This window comes from Oncorhynchus mykiss, chromosome 6 (assembly GCF_057628025.1).
Source record: "Oncorhynchus mykiss isolate SJ-2025 chromosome 6, ASM5762802v1, whole genome shotgun sequence".
NCBI classification, from domain to species: Eukaryota; Metazoa; Chordata; class Actinopteri; order Salmoniformes; family Salmonidae; genus Oncorhynchus; species Oncorhynchus mykiss.
Genome location: NC_143027.1, coordinates 30,408,745 through 30,428,991, shown reverse-complemented (window position 1 = coordinate 30,428,991; position 20,247 = coordinate 30,408,745). Strand labels below are relative to the sequence as shown.

The 20,247-nt window shown below is 42.0% G+C and overlaps 2 protein-coding genes across 3 annotated transcripts; one reads left to right on the top strand and one right to left on the bottom strand.

Annotated features, from left to right (window-relative positions):
- Nucleotides 1-166: 166 nt before the first annotated feature.
- LOC110525710 (ubiquitin carboxyl-terminal hydrolase 39) lies at nucleotides 167-8,085 on the bottom strand. Of its 2 annotated transcripts, none has more exons than XM_021606084.3 (13): nucleotides 7,368-8,085; nucleotides 3,765-3,843; nucleotides 3,594-3,688; nucleotides 3,342-3,478; nucleotides 2,992-3,144; nucleotides 2,506-2,731; nucleotides 2,312-2,386; nucleotides 2,064-2,131; nucleotides 1,729-1,917; nucleotides 1,078-1,220; nucleotides 830-965; nucleotides 585-671; nucleotides 167-454 (listed from the first exon to the last, which is right to left on the bottom strand). In XM_021606084.3, exons 1-13 carry the CDS (start codon nucleotides 7,414-7,416, stop codon nucleotides 401-403), a joined length of 1,491 nt encoding a protein of 496 aa, XP_021461759.1. In that variant the 5' UTR covers nucleotides 7,417-8,085; the 3' UTR covers nucleotides 167-400. The 2 variants fall into 2 exon arrangements, with proteins under 2 accessions (XP_021461759.1, XP_090093702.1); XM_090237576.1 differs by lacking the exon at nucleotides 7,368-8,085 and adding an exon at nucleotides 5,459-5,626.
- Nucleotides 8,075-12,461, top strand: LOC110525709 (UPF0561 protein C2orf68 homolog). The gene is made up of 4 exons (XM_021606082.3): nucleotides 8,075-8,300; nucleotides 8,697-8,812; nucleotides 8,894-9,039; nucleotides 9,115-12,461. The coding sequence occupies exons 1-4, from the start codon at nucleotides 8,191-8,193 to the stop codon at nucleotides 9,235-9,237; spliced, it is 495 nt and encodes a 164-aa protein (XP_021461757.2). The 5' UTR covers nucleotides 8,075-8,190; the 3' UTR covers nucleotides 9,238-12,461.
- The last annotated feature ends 7,786 nt before the right edge of the window (nucleotides 12,462-20,247 follow it).

The window sequence follows — 20,247 nt, the reverse complement described above, 5'->3', positions numbered from 1 at the left end:
CTTACAATAGGAACATCCTTTTGCAACCCTCACTATTTGGTAATGTCAACATTTTATTTCTTGTTTTTATTGCCATGTTTCACAAATAAACTAAAAAGACCCAACCCAAATCAATACATTTCATCCAAAAAGGTAAAACATCAAATAATATTAATGACTGGAAACAGACATTTCAAAGCTGGTTTATTCCACCATTTACAGTTAAAAGTTGAATAGTAGACATTGTTTTCTCTATCCAAAATCCACCAATAAAAAGACCTGGTCCTCATGTGGTGGGGGCTTACCCTGAGGTCATCTTGAACAGTGTCCAGTTCCACTCTAGTGGCTTTTTGGGGCTCGTCTGACCACTGGCCGGCATGTGACATCTCTCTCCTGTACAATCAATCTTTCAATGCCTTATTCACGCCCCTGTGTGGTTAGTTGTGTCATCTTCGTTCTCTCTTCTTTTCCAAATCTGGAACGAAGAGAACCACACAACACAACTGACAGTTACAGGGAGTCAGTAACTTATCTAGACATAAACCTGTAAATTAGAGAACAGCATATGGTATAATCAGTGGTCAATGTGACACAATAGAGCTTACCTGAATGTAGGCCTCCGACAGTGTGATCATCTGGGGCAGGATATCTGTCACCTGCAAGTCCTGGAGCTCGTACCACTTCCCAGTGCCCTTCAGTGACCAAAAAAAAGGCACACATTAGCACCAATAACTGAACAGGATGAGTATTTATTTCACAATGTCATAAAACACTGCACATCTAAAGCTCTGCAAATGTGCACCTCTAGAGTACACAAGGAGAAAGTCCTGAAAACGCAGCAGTCACTTACATGATGCAGGACATGCATTCTGTATGCCCCCTCAGTGGGCTTCCCATCATGCACCACGTTGGCCACCAGGTCATAGGTGGTGTTCTTCTCTGTGACCTGTGCCTCTTCTGTCAGGTACTCACGAAGGTCTACGTTCCTGGTCAAGGAGCAAATGCAAGGAGTCAAAAACACAGACATGAACTCATCAGGCTGAGCATGATGCTAAATTACCATTGAGTACATGGGGAAAGTATGCAACAGTCTCTTACGTGATGGGAAAGTTGACGATGGTGGGGTTCTTCTCCACAAAGAAGTTGTTCTTGGTGAACCTCTTGATGCAGAAGATGAGATAGGGAGGCAGCTTGAGCAACTGGAACCTTTTGAGGAAATTCTCTTTGTAGGTTTTATACTCCTAAAAGAAAACAGGAGTGTGAAGGGACCAGAGGAAGGGGCGAAGAGGTGAGGAAAATCAAGAGGTGATAAAGCACTTAAGATTATGTCAAACAGAAGCTGAAGTCTCACAGGCCATCCTTCCAAATCTTGTCTCGTTGACTCGACATTTGAACGATTTTGCTTAGGATGGGAGCGCTGGCTGTTAACACTCACTTTTGTTTTAATAACCTATGCAGCATTAGTTTTGTATCCTATGCTAGCTAGCTTAATGCAAGTCAGAAACATTTTCAGAAACAACATTGGTTGGTAGAGCAACCCATGCAAAATATTTGTTTGGCTTAATAAGTGGCAACGCATCACTAGTTTCCATCTAGCCCACCCCTCGCGTTTTGTTTGAGGCTTTCAAACAAAACGTGAGAAGCCTAGGCTTCTGAGGCTACTTTTAATTTAACTTGGAGAGATGGTTGGCTTGAAGATAGGAGTGCTAATCCTTTGAGCTAATGTAAGTAGGAGTTTGAGGGCAGTACCTTCTCTGTGTTGCCGTTAAACTTGGCCAGGATGTTGAAGAGGGGGACCTGTGGGATGATGAGCTGCTCCTTCTCATCCTTGTACAGTGGGGCTGTGGGAAGGTCAAGGGTCAGGAAGAGGAAGGTGGACTCCGACATCTCCTCCTGGTACTCCTCCTTCAACAGCAGAGCCACCTTCTCTTCTGGTGGCTGGAGAGAGAAAGGCATGTAACATTAACAATTTAGCTTTTAAAATCTGTAATCATATTGAAGTCAAGAATTCACAAGTAAAAATGTAAACTTTGATACAATGATGCAGTCTTCCTTTTACAAAGGTCTGACAATAAGCCACTCGCCAAATCTGGATGAGGAAGCTTCTTGGAGAATATACGCATGGAACCTTGGAACACTTTGGTGAGGCTTGCTATATTGGCGATAGGCGAGAGATGGAAAAGAAGAGGGAGATATCTTTGTTAATATCACAGGTTGTACAGTAAGGCAGACAACACTGACTTATAAGGACAATGAAAAAGGATTAAGTCATATCCTTCCTCAACATCACTCCCTCGACCCCAGTCATCAGTCCCCTCCACGTCCCACTCACAAGGTTTCTTCTTGGTTCCTCCCAATGCACCATGCAGAGCGTTCATGAACCAGGACAGAAAGTCCACAGCATCCCCTGCAGGACAGAGACCAATCAGCAGATTTGCAACACATAAATTTTACTGTACTAAAAACATTTTGTTCTTGAGAAACAAGGCTCTCAGCCTAACTGAATGTGATATAATAAAATCCTGCCTTGCTTGGTGATCTGGAAGTTCTTCTTGCTACACAGCACTACAGCCTGCAACATCTCGTGGGGTGACACGTGGGCCTTGAAGTTCCGAGGGTTCCACAGCTTGCGCATCAGCTCACCGAATCGCTGCACCAGCAGGAACATGATGTCACCAGGTGGCCTACGGATGCGGCAGTAATTCTCCTCTTCCAGAAAGTAGTTCCGCAGTGGGGGCACATTGGACAGGGCCTGAAGGGTTAAAGATAGTTCACCATAATCATTTTACAATTTAGCAGACTCTCTTATCCAGAGCGACTTACAGTAGTGAGTGCATACATTTTCGTACCGTTCCCCTGTGGAAATCAAACACACAACCCTGGTGTTGCGAGCGCCATGCTCTACCGACTGGGTCACATGGATGATCATCACACAGGAAAAGGTTAAGCAGCATGTGAATGGTGAGAGGTCTGATTCACCAGTGGATACTCTGTGGTGGATAACAGTCTTACCTGCAGCACCACATTAGCGTAGTCATTAGCCTTGATGTTGTTGAGCCCTACGATACCAGGCAGATAGGTGGTGCCATCATAGGCTCGATACAGCTTGCCCTGCTTGTCCAATCCAGAGATGTGCTGTCTGGTGAATGTGGGCTTCAGTACATACTAAACACAAAGAACAAAAATATATGACCACCTCCATTATTGCACAAACCATGGCTGAACATAAACTGTTCAACTTTATTTCAGAACTATTGGTTTAGCACCATTTAATCAGTGCATGTTTGAATCAATGCATCTGACACCTCTGAAATGGTCTTATTACAGGGTTAATGTGTGCAAACCCATGTCTGTGGACCCACCGTGATGTCTTCCAACGATGAGTCAATGATCTCGTAGTTATCTGGCAGACAGTAGAACTTAAGTGTGTGCAGATTGAGGAACACATGGTGGGTGAATTGCACACTGTGAGTATAGGCATGGGACTTCAGACCTCTGCCTGGAAGAGACACACACACACACACAACAGTTTAGGTTGAGGTCAAATCATTTCTGAAAATGTTTCAGGTAGGGAGGGAGATAACGACGTTAATCTGAAGTATTGGATGATTTACCTTGGAAGTATTTCCCACAGATGAGACAAGCATAGACGTTGATGTGGGAGAGCGAGATGGAGCACAGCTTCTCAAAATCAAAGTCCAGCACACTCCTGAAGACAAAGGTGTTAGAGGTGAATGACAAATATTACACATTCAGTGTTAAAACCAGTGGACGTTTAACGTTACCTATTGATTGTGTCGAGGTAGGGACAGTGGCGACTTCTGCGATCCTCAGATGAACGGCCTACTTTCACAGGCACTGTAGCTATAAGACAAACAACACGTCAACAAACAATTCAGTGTAACTCGCTAATGTGATGCCTAGCAATGACAACAATCGTGGGTATCTAAGATTAGCTACGTTACACCAGAGATTTGTGTTTACAAAAGGCCTCTGGCTAACACTAACTTAGCTAGAAGTTGCCAGAAGATATTTACTATACCATTACGCTTGGACTGCGCTGAGTTCGGAACACAGTCATGGTTACATTAACGCTTCGAACACACTGACAGCGTAATTGCGCAAAATAGTATGTAGCATCATCTGGATATGTATGCACTCGAAATTCAACATTCACCTTCTGCTACCATTTCTGTCAAGCCACCTACACATACGTATGCACCCCACCGAACACACTGGGGGGGGGGGGGGGGGGGGGGGGGGTCGCTGTATTTTTTATTTATCCCCCCCTCCCCTTTTAGTGGTATGCAGTTGGTAGTGACAGTCTTGTCTCCTCAATGCAACTCCATTCGGACTCAGGAGAGGCGAAGGTCAAGAGCCGTGCGTCCTCCGAAACACAACCTAACCAAGCCGCACTGCTTCTTGACACAATGCCCACTTAACCTGGAAGCCAGCCGCACCAATGTGTTGGAGGAAACACCATACACCTGGCGACCTTATCAGCGTGCACTGCGCCCGGCCCGCCACATGAGTCGCTAGTGCGTGATGGGACAAGGAAATCCCTGTCGGCCAAACCCTCCCCTAACCCGGACGATGCTGGGCCATTTGTACGCCGCCCCATGGGTCTCCCGGTCGCGGCTGCGACAAAGCCTGGACCCAAACCCAGATTCTCTAGTGGCACAGCTAGCACTGCGATGTGAGCTTAACATAAAAACTAAAATTATATAAAACACATTTTCCTTAAAGTATTTATGTTACTGTCCCCACTACAACAAAACAAATACTTAAATACATGTAATTTTGTCCTTGAAACATTTAACTGAAGTAATGTAGAATTGCATTCATTCCTATGGGGGATTGCTCCTACTGGGGAGTTCCAATATGGCCGACTGGTGACGAAAGCCTCTCAAAGCCAATACATAGCGTCAGCAATCCAGGGTTTATATACATCATTTTTTCTGACCCCATTTCTCACACAGGCTCCAATGTGTCTTAATGTAGTTTTTTTACATGTGCAATGTCACGACAGGAACACAGTTGATACTTCAACTCCTGTTGGAAGAAAGATGGCAGAAGTGGATGCCTTGTTCGAATCAAGCAGCGCGTCGAGCAAAGTTGGTGAAGACGAATGTTATGAATGGCCAACAGTAGTAGTGAAAACTGGAACAAAAAGGAAATTGGAGTATATGTGTATGTATGATAATGAATCGCTTCTTGTTGGGAAGCGTTTGTTGAGTAAGGATACATATGTGGGAGACCTGTTTGAGGAGTTGAAAATTGTGAAATATGCTCTGGGAAAAGTGGAGTCTATCAGAGTGACCAGGAGTGATCTTATGTTGATGAATTGTATTTCTGAAGAACAGAGGAAGATTGCACTGAGCCTCAAAAGAATCTGGACAACAGAAGTTTTGAACTTCGGAGTAGAGCACCAGTCAAAGGAGTCATCTCAGGGGTGACGACCGATGTTCAGCCTGAATACCTGAAGTTAATTCCTGGTGTGATTGGTGCCCGGCGCTGACACGCTGGGTGAATGGAGAAAAATATGAAAGTCTGTCAGTCCTGACAGAGTATACTGAAGACCGGTGTGTAGAAGGACAACGGTGTTGCAATTGTGATGGGGATTATGATCCCGGGTTCCTGGAGTGCCCTGTAAAGGTGAAGGAGATTGAGGTGGCAAAAGTTAGAGCGGAGGCAATTAAAATAATTGAGAAAACAAGCGACGCTAGTGAAGATATGGTAGTGGATGAACCACAGCCTGTAGTAAATGTTTGCTGCCAGTCAAAAGATAAAGGTGGATTTTGTGGTGTTCATTGCCACAATTGTAAACTGTACGGCACAAGTCTCAAAGAAGTCTGGACATTATTGTGGCTGAGGCCAAAACCTTTCTGGGATTTTACATCTGAAGACTGCAAGGGGTACTGGCTCCGGAAGACCAGCCCTCCCAGGTTCCCCTTGAGCCTGTGTAGGGATCAGATCCATTTTATTTTTTTAACAGAAAAGTTGGTTCGTTTAGTTTATTTTTTGTTACGTTTTTTGGGAATCCTGTTTTCACCCTGCACAGTAGGTGGCGGGATGCACATTAAATTGTGCGATCGGCAATATACCATAAAAGTGGGCTGAGTCACAGACGTGATCTTCCCGTCTGGTTTTGCGCCCCCTCGGGGTAGTGCGGTGGAGTAGATCTTCGTGGGCTCTACTCAGCCTTGTCTCAGCGTAGTAGGTTGGTGGTAAGTTGATAACCCTCTAGTGGTTTGGGGGCTGTGCTTTTGCAAAGTGGGTGGCGTAATATCCTGCCTGGTTGGCCCTGTCTGGGGGCATCGTCAGACGGGGCCACAGTGTCCCCCAACCCATCCCTGTCTCCAGTATCTATGCTGCAATAGTTCCTGTCTTATCTGGTGTCCTGTGTGAATTTAAGTATGCTCTCTCTCTCCCTCCCGGAGGACCTGAGCCCTAAGATCATGCCTCAGGACTACCTGGCCCGATGACTCCTGGCTGTCCCCAGTCCACCTGGTCGTGCTGCTGCTCCAGTTTCAACTGACCTGTTCACCAGATGTGCTACCTTGTTCTGGACCTGCTGTTTTCAACTCTCTCTCTCTCTACCACACCTGCTGTCTTGACCTCTGGTTGCTCAGCTATGAAAAGCCAACTGACATTTACTCCTGAGGTACTGACCTTTTGCACCTCCCTCAACCACTGATTATTATTTGACCCTGCTGGTCACCTATGAACATCTGAATATCTTGAAGAACAATCTGGCTTTAAATGGCCATGTACTCTTATAATCTCCACCCGGCCCAGCCAGAAGAGGATTGGCCACCTCTAGGTTTCTTCCTAGGTTCACGCCTTTCTAGGGAGTTTTTCCTAGCCACCATGCTTCAAAATGTATACCCGGGGCGGCAGGGTAGCCTAGTGGTAGCCTAGCCAACCGAAAGGCTGGAAGTTCATATCCCCTGTCGTTCTGCCCCTGTTCCTAGGCCGTCATTGAAAATAAGAATTTGTTCTTAACTGACTTGCCTTGCTAAATAAAGGTTTTAAAAAAAAATCGGAATTGTTTGTGGTTTTAGGCCGGGTTTCTGTATAGCATTTTGACATCTTCTGATGTACATTCGATTGATTAAAGAAGAAGTGTATTGCGTTCCCGTGCAGCTCAGTGTAAACAAGCGTAACGGTAGGGTCGGTATCTTCTGGCAAATCTAGACGGACACTTGATACTGGGATCTTAGCTAGTTAACAATACATTAGTCAGCTAGAACTAGCTACCTACCAACAATGTTATTTGTGTTAACTAGCTAACTGGGCAAGCAAACATTAAAATATACGTTTGGAAATAAACACCAGCTTGTTACGAGTTTGAGTTAGGTTATACACGGTTTGAAATCGTTAACTACCTTCATCGTCTTCAAAGTCAAGTTCTCTCTCCCGTTTTACAGAGACCATCGTGTTAATCTTTGTTGCGTATGCAAAAACAGAGCTGATAATAATAACTAAAGTCAGGGTTGAGTTGATTTTACTAGCTGCACACCTCCAAAACTCCCGGTTTCAATATCAAAATGGCCAACCAGAGTTTAACCCCATATTTTCAAGTTGACTCTGGCAAAAACAGAACGGCGGAGATTGAAGTGTTAGACATACCCCATATTTTCAAATTGACTCTGGCAAAAACAGAACGGCGGAGATTGAATAGTGTTAGACATTTTTATTTGGGCCTCCAAAGAACAACGCAGCTTTCAAACAACTTTAAATAATATACTTCATTAGGATTAAAAATGTGAGAGAAAAAAAGTATTTGCAAGGGTAGAAGCTTGATCCGAAAAATAAATGATGGACAAGCTCGTAACTCCGTGTGCAATTCCAGTTAGACAGCAGCCCAGCCCACTTTGGAATGGTCGTCACTAGTTACCACAGTCACAAAGTCATACACCCCGCCTATTTATAATTTTTATATTCTTAAAATATGATTTTGAAACCTTACCTTAAACACAATGATAAACCAATGGCTAACCATAACATTAAATTATGATCAAAAGCACGTTATTTTTTGTTTTGATTCGTTTTTACAATAGCCCATTTTAACTTAGTGGATGTGATAACTAGTAGTAAATCCCTTTGAAAGATTGATTAACGTTATGATGCAGCTTGTGGTGTTGTGCATATAACGAAGTACTAATGTTCCATCTTAAATACTAAATACATTGTCCATCATCTCTCACGATGGAGATTTTGCGGGATGATGAAGAACAAGAGCTCAAATATAAACGTACGGGTCGTTTGGACATGAGCCATGGTTTCTTACACCACATTCGAAGGAACCAGATTGCCAGGTGAATCACTAATCTGAGCTAACATGCCGTGCGGGGTGTATATTTTGTCGATCTATTTTGTCAATGTAATCAATTATGAGAGCGTGCAGTTGTTTAGTTTCGAGGGTTTTCTTGATAATGTTGAAATTCATCGCTAGTACGCCTACTCACTCCAACCTATACTGGGCATGCGCACAACGTCTAACAGAGAACTGCCCCTCTTCAGAGTATAAATACCATTAACAGATATTGCTCTCTGCGGTGTACAACTACACCCATCATGGATATTGTTAGAAGTTGGACACTCACAATCATTGCAATGGTTTGAATTAAATTGCCTTGTTACTCTCTAATTTATATAAATAATGTTTCTCTTACTGAAAGATTCAGACACTGACTTATCACTTTGTCTTGCAGAGATGACTATGATAAGCAGGTAAAGCAGGCCAATGAGCGTCAGAGGGCCAGGCTCACCACTACCCCCCGACGCCCCCGCCGGCCAGATATCCAAGTGTACCATCCTCGACGTGGAAGTAAGAAACCACTGCTGCTAGTATGAAGAAGACAACTTGGAAGACACAGTTTAGTGGTGATGTGTATGTATGTGTCTCCAGATGGATCTGAGCCAGGAGTGGGTGCAGAGACTGAAGAGTGGAATGAGAGTGGGTCGAGTACAGAGCCAGAGACCCATGGAACTGAACTCTTCTGGCTGGACTACCAGGCTGACTCTGGCTGTGTCACCTCCTTCATTGTACACAAGGTCTGTCTGTCTAGTGTCTATATTTTTATGATGATGCGCATCCTGTGCCCTCGTGACCTGTTTCCTGTCTCTTAGGAGGACAAGCCAGAGAGGGTGGTGGAGCGTGTAGCAGAGAAGAATGTTCTGGACTCAGCCATGAGGGTGGCACTGCAGGCCCGGGTTCGAAAGGAAATGGATAAACGTCTGGACAAACGCTGAAGGAAGTGAATGACGTTAACAGTGATGAGAGGGGTGAGGAGGAGTCAGAGGCCTCTGTTTACCCTCCAGCCAACCATCTTCCTGTATGTAAGGAATGCTAGTAGCAGAGGACTACTGTGGACCCACATTCTGAGAGACTGTTAACCAGGATCTGAATGACGTCACACAGCCACGCCGTCCCCTCTGTGCTAGGGTACAGCCATGGGGAAAAGACTGACTTACAGAAGGGTAAAAATGGAGCCGTCCTCACATCTCTTGTATTGGGCTGGCATCTCTGACCCTGGGTCATGTCTGTAAGGGGCCCTGTGAAACTGCCGTTGTCTTGTGGTTGAATGGACCATTGGCTGTCAACCTGCTCCAAAGGACAGAGCTGAGAACATGGGCCCCTATCTGAGCCACACCAGGGTAAGGCTGGGCAGTATACCATATTTTACAATATACCGGTATTGACACACGGACTGGTTTGGGGTTTTACTTTACCTTCTGCATGGTCAATGCAGCACATACAACAATGGTGATGACAACAATGCTGTTTTCATTTAGCTTCTTAATATAAATCTACAAGCATTCTATAATTAGTTTATGTTTCTTACATCTGTAAACCTCTAGTTCGACTTGTTTTAGCAAGTTGGGCCTAAATCCTGTTAGCTACTAATGCTAATTGCTAGCTAGCTAATAAATGTACTGAATCAGAGCAAACGGAATTAGCTATACAGCCTGATAATACCAGTGATAGTGTAGACCTAAAACGGCATGTTTGTGCAACAGTATCTTCTAAATCAAAGAAGAAACAAGAATGTTAGCTACATGAAGAAGTTAAGAGAAAACATTCAATGTAGCCACAGATTGAACAGTCCCCTAGAAACACTTATCAACACTTTTGTTCCTAGTTCCTACCCTGTCGCAATAACTCGTCCCTGGCATTTATTCATTGTCATGTCAAACACTGTATTCAAAGTGCCAACTATTATTCTATTCTATTATTCTATACTATTAACTATAGAATTAGAATAATCATTCTATTTCCATAATTCCAACAGTTCACCCAAGTGTTTCTCTAAATCGCAAGTCAAATTGCAACATTTGGTTAAAAATAAGGCACAGATTGTTTGCCCATATCGTGCAGTCTTACGTGGAAATGATCTCAAATGAGTGCAACAAATGTATTAAAATGCACATTTTTTTTGGGGGGGGGGGGTTGAATTAAACAGTATAAAACAATCCGAATGGAGAAAGACCCATTGAAATCACTTAGAATGTATGTCTTTCCACCCTAGAGTCATACACTACTCATAAATAACAGTTTGAGCTTTTATTATTCAAAAACATAAAATACCGTCCACTTTTTGTTTTAATACTGTGATATTTTGGCCATATTAACCCCCACACCCACCAGAGGCCACTTTTTTTAAATGAACCTTTATTACAACTAGGCAAGTCAGTTGCTGCCCAATGGGACTCCCGATCACAGCCAGTTGTGATACAGCCCAGGATTGAACCAGGGTCTGTAGTGACACCTCTAGCACTGAGATGCAGTGCCTTAGACCGCTGTGTGAGGCAGTTTCAAGGGTGCGTGCACACAAGCCTTGCATGTGGCAGTTTTCCCGCAATAGTTGGTATTTATACATTTTGAACTATTCCCACGCAAATCTCAGACCATGCGTACCCACAACTTCTAGTCAACTGTATTGCAAGCAAATATTGTTATTTTGGGGGAAATTTAGGTGTTTGATGCACAGGAATTATAATGGTAGGCTAATATCATTAAAACCTATAGGCCTAATTATAAAACAGATGCATTTGTCATTGGTAAAAAGATTGCATAGCAGCCTGTCACCCAATATATGTTTTACTTTATGATATAAGCCTACATCATAATCTTATTGCAGGGCATATCTCTCCTTTTCTGACATGCCGCTACATAAAATATTATGCTACCATTTATCCATCCCTCATTCCATGGCCAACCATGCTAGAAAGTAAATAGACCAGTAGCCTATGAGAGTATGGTTAGGCTATAGTTGTGCGAAAGGAGAGCAACATAATAGCCTGTTTAATCTCAACGCCTATACCATGGAGATAGACTAACAATCATGTATTGATAAACAAAATATTTCACAACAATTAATATTTTGCATAGACGTGTGGACTGTAGGCAGCAATTGTTCAATAGAAAATCAATCTTGCAGAATGCGTGGCCTTTTCTCACTGTAGACGTAATGCATTAATTGTTTAAAAAAAAGTAACGGCAAAAGATTAAAACATTCTGCCCACACCTCTACAGAAATGTGATCACATTTGCCATTGCGCTTTCCTTTAGCAACTATCACGGCCCAGTTCCAACATCTCCAAATAATACAGCAAATGAGGGCATTGTTATTACCATAAAAGGTGAATGGAGGGCATTTTCCCAGCGGAGGTGTAGCGCTCGTTCTCACACACATATGGTTTAGCTCTGATTTACCAATTAAGCATGCATATATGTTCTGTGCGAATGTTTGATAAATCCCAATAATTTGTTTGCATTCAAATCCTAGATGCTCCACGTACGCCAGAATTTAGTTTGAAATGTATCCACGTTGATAAATGAGGCCCCAATCCCCAGAAACTGGGACGCCACCCCTGTGAATTTATTTTTCACCACACAGTGACATCCTCTTCCCCATAGAATGTGCGCTGTGTTTACAAAATGTGTACTTTTTGTTTATATGGATGTGGTTTAAATCCATGGGAGGCTGCTGAGGGGAGGACGGCTCATTTTAATGGCTGGAATGGAGCAAATGAAATGGCATCAAACACATGGAAACCATGTGATTGATGTATTTGATATCATTCCACCCATTCCACTCCAGCCATTACCACAAGCTCTTCCTCCCCAATTAAGGTGCCACCAACCTCTTGTGTTTACATTTTATTTGGCAAAGTGATGTGACTGGGATGTCATTGCAGGTATGTTTTTTTTGTTGTTTTCATGAAAAAGTTACCATGTTGATTTGCTGTCTGCAGGGTTACATGAGGTCACTGTGACTCAATATGACTAAGGCAGGAGAGCAAATCAATTGGTCGTAGCTGATTCTTGTTTGTTTAAAAAAATGTGCTGTGGTCATGACTTCTCTAATTTATTTTTGATTGGCCTATATGTTCTAAGAGTTTTTTTTATACTGTCATTTTCTGGAAAGATCCTTATTGTTTCAGTATTACATATTAAATATTTATTTTCCAAAGGTGTTTATTGTATATTTATTTTGAAAAAGTGGTTGGATGTTCACTGTATGCAGATTTAGTGTGTGAGTACAGTTTTGTTAAAGGTGAACGAGACTGTACGTTACTCTATCCTTCTCTTTCTCGAAGACAAAAAAACCTTTTCCAGGTCAATGTTTTAATTTACGGCCTGGGTGATGTATGGCGAAGGCTGTACCATTAGTATGGAGGATAAGGTCATTGTCATGGTTTAAATTCCAGATGATGTGCTTCATGCAATCCTAAATTTTATGGCCAGATTAGACTAGTGAAGGTTGTGGAGTGAACAGAAAGTACAGGCCTGTATAATGGGGAAATAACTCCTCTAGGGGCAATGTAATGTTACAATTTGTCACTAGGGGGAAGCATCTATCATTTTGACTTAGACAGGGCACTGAAATGTTCCAGTTTGATGTTCAATACAACAACATTGATCCAACTTGGATTTTTCCATATATTCTCCTTGATGCTCTTACAACATTCCCCTATTTATATGGTTACAATTTATCTTTCAATAATGACAGGTGTGAACATGTTTAGACTAGGTTAACACAAATGCATTTGAGTTAAATGACCAACACTTTCATACCGATCAAATAATTATAAGTATTGCACAGCAATGTTACTTATTTTGGAAAACTGACTAGCATGGTTAAGTTGTGTAACCAGAGTCAGGCATTGAACCAGAGTGATAGTATCCTGCAACCCTAAGAAGTCACATGGCTAACCTCCATTCATACCACAGGCCTACTAACACTAGTTCACTAATGCAAGGTCATAGAGTTTTATAGAGATCGCAACATTGTATCTTTCCCATTATGGCGGCTGTGATCGCACGACAGCGCCATTGAGGCCATTTCCAAGTAGCCAATTTTAATATACTACTTCTATAAATTGCCAAAACGGTAAACTGCCACTTGGAGTGTGTTGTTTGAACAGGTGTAAAGCCAAGGTTGGAAATGTACTGCCACCTGCATTTATGGAATGTTTTCTCACAAGTGTAATTAATTGGCTGATCCCTCCCGATGACCTGGATGGAATTATGTGATCCTTCCCTAACCCATAGGAAGTCCTACCCAGTTGACTACTTTAAAATGGTCCTCAGTGGTGCTGCCCATACTAAAATGTTTTTTGGGGCACTAGAGTCCTCTATACAACTCTATGTGCAAGGTTTGGAAACTTTGTTAGAGATTAGATTAAAGAACTAACTAAATAATGTTTTTTTCCTTGAGCTGTGGTACAACTTGTTCCTAAGGGACTCAACAATCCCATCCAAAGAAGAATAGAAAGGCAGATTAGAACTAACATTTCAGTGGACAAACTTCTGATTCCCACCATTTGTGGGCGATTAATTCATTGTTTTCAGCAATGCATGAAAATATGTAAACTTTATCCCAGGGCCACATGCCTGGCCAGTCTTTGTTGCTGTTACATAAAAACCCCTTTTCAGGAGGAGTGGTCTCTGTGATGCTATTGGTGGAACAAGGTCACACCCCTTTGGACTCATGCCACCCCCCACGGACTCCTGTGTTATAAAAGGTTCACATGTTAAGACTGCATGACTGACTAGACAACAATATTCCTCCAGCAATGACGGAATTGTAAAAATAAAACCAGTGTAACTCCATTAAATTGAGATACTGGATGAGATCAGAGATGCATAGATATCAAAAGTTCCTTATATTATAATTTACAAAAGCATAAAAATCCATAGTAAAATTATGTTTTTATGGTTCACGTAACCGCATTGCATAACCCTATAAATTGTATTTTTGTAGCTAGAGAAGTTGCCCTGGGGCCACAGACCTATGGGCTTTGAGAGGTAATGAAAAAGACAGACAGATTAGATTAGTGTCATCCATACACCAGAGGAAGCTGGTGGGAAGAGCTTTAGGAGGACTGGCTCATTGTAATGGCTGGAATGGCATAAATGGAATGGTATCAAACGGGGCAGCAGGGTAGCGTTGGACGAGTAACCGGAAGGTTGCAAGTTCAAACCCCCGAGCTGACAAGGAACAAATCTGTCGTTCTGCCCCTGAACAGGCAGTTAACCCACTGTTCCTGGGCAGTAATTGAAAATAAGAATTTGTTCTCAACTGACTTGCCTAGTTAAATAAAGGTTAAAAAAAAATATGGAAACCACATGTTTGACTCTGTTCTATTTACTCCATTCCAGCCATTACAATAAGCCTATAGCTCCTCCCACCAGCCTTACTCTAGATGGAAGCACTACTTTTTTTTATCCCAACAAACATGACATTGCATCTACCTAACCCTGCAGAGCCACACCCCTAACCTCGGGCCAAAGAGCCAACTGGCCTGATCATGACCTCACCATGACACTACCCCCAACACCCATTCTTGGAGTCCATTGAGACTCAGAGAACTTTAGCCTCCAACTCTTCATACCAAAGTTTGTAAACTAAGAATGTACAGTAATAGAATGTAAAATAAAATAATTTCCATAGGTTTTTTGTTTAGCCTCATCTCCAAGGCAGTGGAGGCTTCTGAGGGGAGGACAGCTCATAATAATGGCTGGAATGGAGCAAATTGAATGGCATCATTCACATGGAAACTGTGTTTGATGTATTTAATACCATTCCACTAAATCCACTCTAGCCATTACCATGAGCCCATCCTCCCCAATTAAGGTGCCACCAACCCTCTGTGCTCCAAGGCTGTATAAACCTGTCAAACACATGTACTGTCATTTCACCTCTGTTTTGTCTACCTCTTGGACAAAACACACTTAGCTGATACACATCCTTCCCTAAGTGATAACATTAGCTACAGTATAGTTTTATAACACTACACTCCTTCAAGAGAGGGTCAACAGCAGTGGAATTGTGCTGCGACAAAGGTGGCTCAGGCTTGATTAAACCACTCTGCCCCTACCTCCTCCATTCATATTTGTCGATCACATAGGTATTTTTTGTGACTCTAATTGTGTGAAGTACTGTATACAGTACCTTCAGAAAGTATTCACAACCCTTGACTTTTTACACATTTTGTTATGTTACTGGCCTCCAAACAATAACCCATCATTTCAAAGTGGAATTATATTTTTAGACATTTGTAGAAATGAATTCAAAATGAAAACCTGAAAGGTCATGAGTCAATAGGTATTTAATTATTGCAAGCCTAAATAAGTTCAGGAGTAATTAACAAGTCGCATATTAAAATGTATGGACTCACTCTGTGTGTAATAAGTTTTTAACATCATTTTTGAATGACTACTTCATCATCTCTGTACCCCATGCATACAATTATTCGTCTCTCAATTGAGCAATGATTTTTAAACACAAATTCAACCACAAAGGAAACTTTTTCAATGCCTCGCAAAGAAGGGCACCTATTGGTAGATGTGTAAAATAAAAAGCTGACATTGAATACCCCTTTAAACACGGTGAAGTTATTAATTATACTGAATGGTGTCTCAATACACCCAGTCACTACAAAGACACAGGTGTCCTTCCTAACTCAGTTGCCGGAGAGGAAGGAAACTGCTCAGGGATTTCCCATGTGCCCAATGGCGACTTTAAAACAGTTAAAGAGTTTAATGGCTGTGATAGTTTTCTCCTGAGGAACGATCAACAACATTATAGTTACTCCACAATACTAACCCAAATGACAGGGTGAAAAGAAGGAAGCCTGTACAGAATAAAAAATATTCCGAAACATGCATCCTGTTTGCATTAAGGCACTAACGTAAATCTGCAAAAAATGTGGCAAAGAAATTAACTTTATGTCCTGAATACAAAGCATTATGTTTGGGGAAAATCCAACACAATACATTACTGAGTACCACTCTTGATATTTTCAAGCATGGTGGTGGCTGAATCATGTTATGGGTATGCTTGTCAATGCTATAGAGCTAAGCACAGGCAAAATCCTAGAGGAAAACCTGGTCCCGTCTGCTTTCCAACAGACACTGGAGACAAATGAATATTTCAGTACGACAATAACCTAAAACACAAGGCCAAATATACACTGGAGTTGCTTACCAAGACAACAATGAATGTTCCTGAGTGGCCTAGTTACATATTGGACTTAAATATGCTTGAAAATCTATGGCAAGACTTGAATATGGCTGTTTAGCAATAATCAACAACCAACTTGACAGACCTTGAAGAATTCAATCAACTTTGAATTCAGGTTGTAACACAACAAAATGTGGAATAAGTTTAGGAGTATAAATACTTTCTGAAGTCACTGTAGGTGGTTAACATTCGGCCGTTTCTTATTGCGTCTGTGTGTGTGTAGGGGGGGGGGGGGGGGGGTATTTTGGGTTAATTAAACACTCCATGCCACTGTTGAACATCTTAAACTAGATGGAAAGTTATAATGGACCTTTATGTTTTCAAATAACTGCCCCTTTTCTGGCCCACAAATTGGTTTTGACTAACAAATTGGTCAGCCCTCCACTGAATTTAGAAATCCTGATGTGGCCCTCAACTCAAAATTATTTCCCACCCCTGGTATACCTAATTGTGAATAAATCCATGGATGTGGTGGATTGAGGCTGCCATAGTGCAGCCATAATGCAAACCCCAGCAATCTAACAGTGCAAGTTAAAAATAGAAGTTTGAAAAAAACATTCTTGACGTGTGAGTGGACAGCAGCTGCAGAGTGTAGTCAATTAGTGGCAGACAGTTTGGACACGTCACAAGAGTAACTTGAGTATCGAAGCTATTCGTGGTCCCTGGTTAGTACAGTGTAACTGTAGTAATGTACTACCTCATGATCCGTAAAATGTGCTTAGGTAGTCCTACTGGAGGTTCCTGGAAATGACAGAGTCAAGACATTAATGTCAGTTTTATTTGGTGTCACAGGGGAGTAGTTAGACTGATGACCTGGACAGGTTGATCACACTTACAGAGAACTGATTCAATTACTATATGGAATTATATAAGTAATTATATGAGGTTGATGATCTCTTTGTCTGAGGACATATTCCAGTGCTCCGGAAGCATCAGAAGAAAACAAAGAATGAACAGCTAACATTTAGTTCATTGTTCATTTTGAACAGCTAACCTTTTGCTTTGGAGTCTTCCTTCAGGGTAGACACGTGTCCTAAAGCCGTCAAGCCATGTGAGCCACATACAGCCAACCACACACACACAGTAGCAGCCACTCCTGTTGAGGCATAGGTTTGCCAAATTCTTTAGGGAGGCACAAGAGAAGGACATAAAACAAACGAATAAAACCACACGTCAAGTTTGACTGTTTATGCTTTCAACAATTTTGTTGTTGTTGCTGTGACGTTATTTGCAGATTGCGTCTCGATTGGCCATTTGTTAATGAGGGCCTGTGGGAATTCGAGGGGGTTCACGAGGAAAGCGTCTCTCTCACGCTTGTAATGTGATGGCATATCAAGCTAGCAATAAATGTATCTTCATAAAGATACACTGTTTGTAGTTATTGTACTCACGACCAGTTAGATTGCACAACTGTTGCCGTTGTCAAGATGGCGATAACCCGGAACAGGCAGAAACAGAATGGTGCCCAGGCTATAGCACAACATTGATACCCAATCTCCTTCGAGATTAGACAGACTCTGGGTTGAGCTACTATGAAATCCATTCATACATTTAAAAACCAGCCAGACAAATACGGTACAATGTAACAGAGCGGTGAACACCGAAGTAATTAGAAGAGAAGCAGCTCAAAAGATTACTCATTTTGAACAGCTAGCCAACCTACTGGTTTGGAATTTTATTAACGAACTGAACAGGATTTGGCTGCTGGTGATAAATGGCCTGCTTCAGAAAGTGTTTCTATTGCCAATCAGACATTAAATGCTTGGAACCAGAGTCAAGAAGGACAATGAAGCCTTTGTAATTCTTTGGGATGTAGATTACTCTAAGAATTACTGGTAGAAAAATCCGTACAGAGGACAATGGCGGCCTTTTATATGTAATCAGGAAGTGAAATATAACTGGGCTAACTTGGGCTGGATGCCAGGAACCTCACGATACGATATTATCACGATAAGACGCAATGTATATATGTAGCGATTCTATATGTATTGCAATTCGATGCTGTGATTTTACTGCGTTTCGATATTTCTCACCATATGACTTCTGAAGAGGAACAAGAGAAAGCCATGAGTGTTGATCAGTCATGGAAATAAGTGCTGAAAACAAATTGTCTCCATACGTAAACATATGGGAAACTGAAGGAATGATTTATGTCAGTGGGCCAAGGAGGTGTGTCTGCGTTCTGTGAGGTGATTGGTTTACAAACAGCTGAAGGTGCGTGTTTTCGGAGTAGTTTTTGCAGCCTAGGCACTGGCGTGTACCCCTGGGCCGAGACACAAATTCAACCGAAAACTGCAGTAAAACATATTCTAAAGATTGTTTGTCCATCAACTTGAACCTGGATTAATCAATAATTCCTTCAGGCAGGGAGTACAGTACGATACCAAAACTCAAGTATCTGTTTTAGCTATACGTGCAAACTAAGTCCGTGCTTTACTAAATTTGCTACCCAGAGGCAGTCAGTAAAGGCTGACGAGATATAGCGCTGTCCTTTTCGAGAGTAAAAAACTACCGTGTTTTAGGGGGTGGTATTTAATGTGCAATGTATTGTTTTAGCTAGTGATATCGTATCATTTTGACAATATTGCAATATTATTTTTGTGCTATATGGCCGTACCTGCACCAAAACTCCAGTATAGAATATACTCAGAGAAAACCATTGGGTGGGTCATATTTTAAAAGTTTAAGTCACCTTAATTGTCCTTATCTCTCACATGTAACAAAGTCAAGATGGTGCCAAAGTTTCTAATTCTAAACCCTTAAAAACGGACCAAGTCGTTTTTTTCTAGAACTCTAAAGGCACGACCTAAAATCGAACCAATGTCTTAAAGTTGAACATATTACTCCAACGTTCCAACGAACCTAAAGATAGCGACACGTTTTCATTTATCTTAAGAGTGCCTCTGATAGAACTGCGCAAATGCAGGCCATCCTGCGCGAGGAGATCGTTAGCTCCGATGACGTGTTTCTGCGCATGAGCTTAGTTAGTAATAAGTGTCATGGTGACGACGGCTATGATTTTTGTCAATTTTATTTAACTAGGCAAGTCAGATAACACATTTTTTACATTGACTGCCTATCTAGGCCAAACCCTAACGACGCAGGGCCAATTGTGCGATTGTTTATCCCATGTGTAACTCGGTTTATGTCGCACTGCTTTATCTTGGCCAGGTCGCGGGTGTAAATGAGAACTTGTTCTTAACTGGCCTACATGGTTAAATAAAACAAAACTCCCAATCACTGCCGGATGTGATACAGCCTGGATTCGAGCCAGGGTCTGTAGTGACGTCTGCGATGCAGTGCCTAAAGACCGCTGCACCACTTGGAAGCCCAATTAGCGGGACACCAGTCCTTTCTTGTACAAAACTGGTCTTTTAAGGTCTGACTTGAGTTATTTACAATAACTGACTAAATGTAGAATAGTAATACATTGATTAATCTGAAGGTATGAATTCTGAGAATGCATTTGAGTTGTTTCCCAGAAGACAACCCAGATCTTTTTACAAGCAACATTTATTAACACTAAGCAAAATATGTACAAACATGAGTGATCATGAGAAGGTAGGAAATAGAATTCAAGACAGACCTCAAGATATAAATATTGAAGATGTGATAGATGGTCTGAACCAAATATATGTTGTCCTTGGCTCTGGTTAGGCCGTATGGAGGTGAACAAAGGAAAGATGGCAGTGTGTCCTCATTTGTCCTGAGTTGAGGGGTTCCTTGGTGG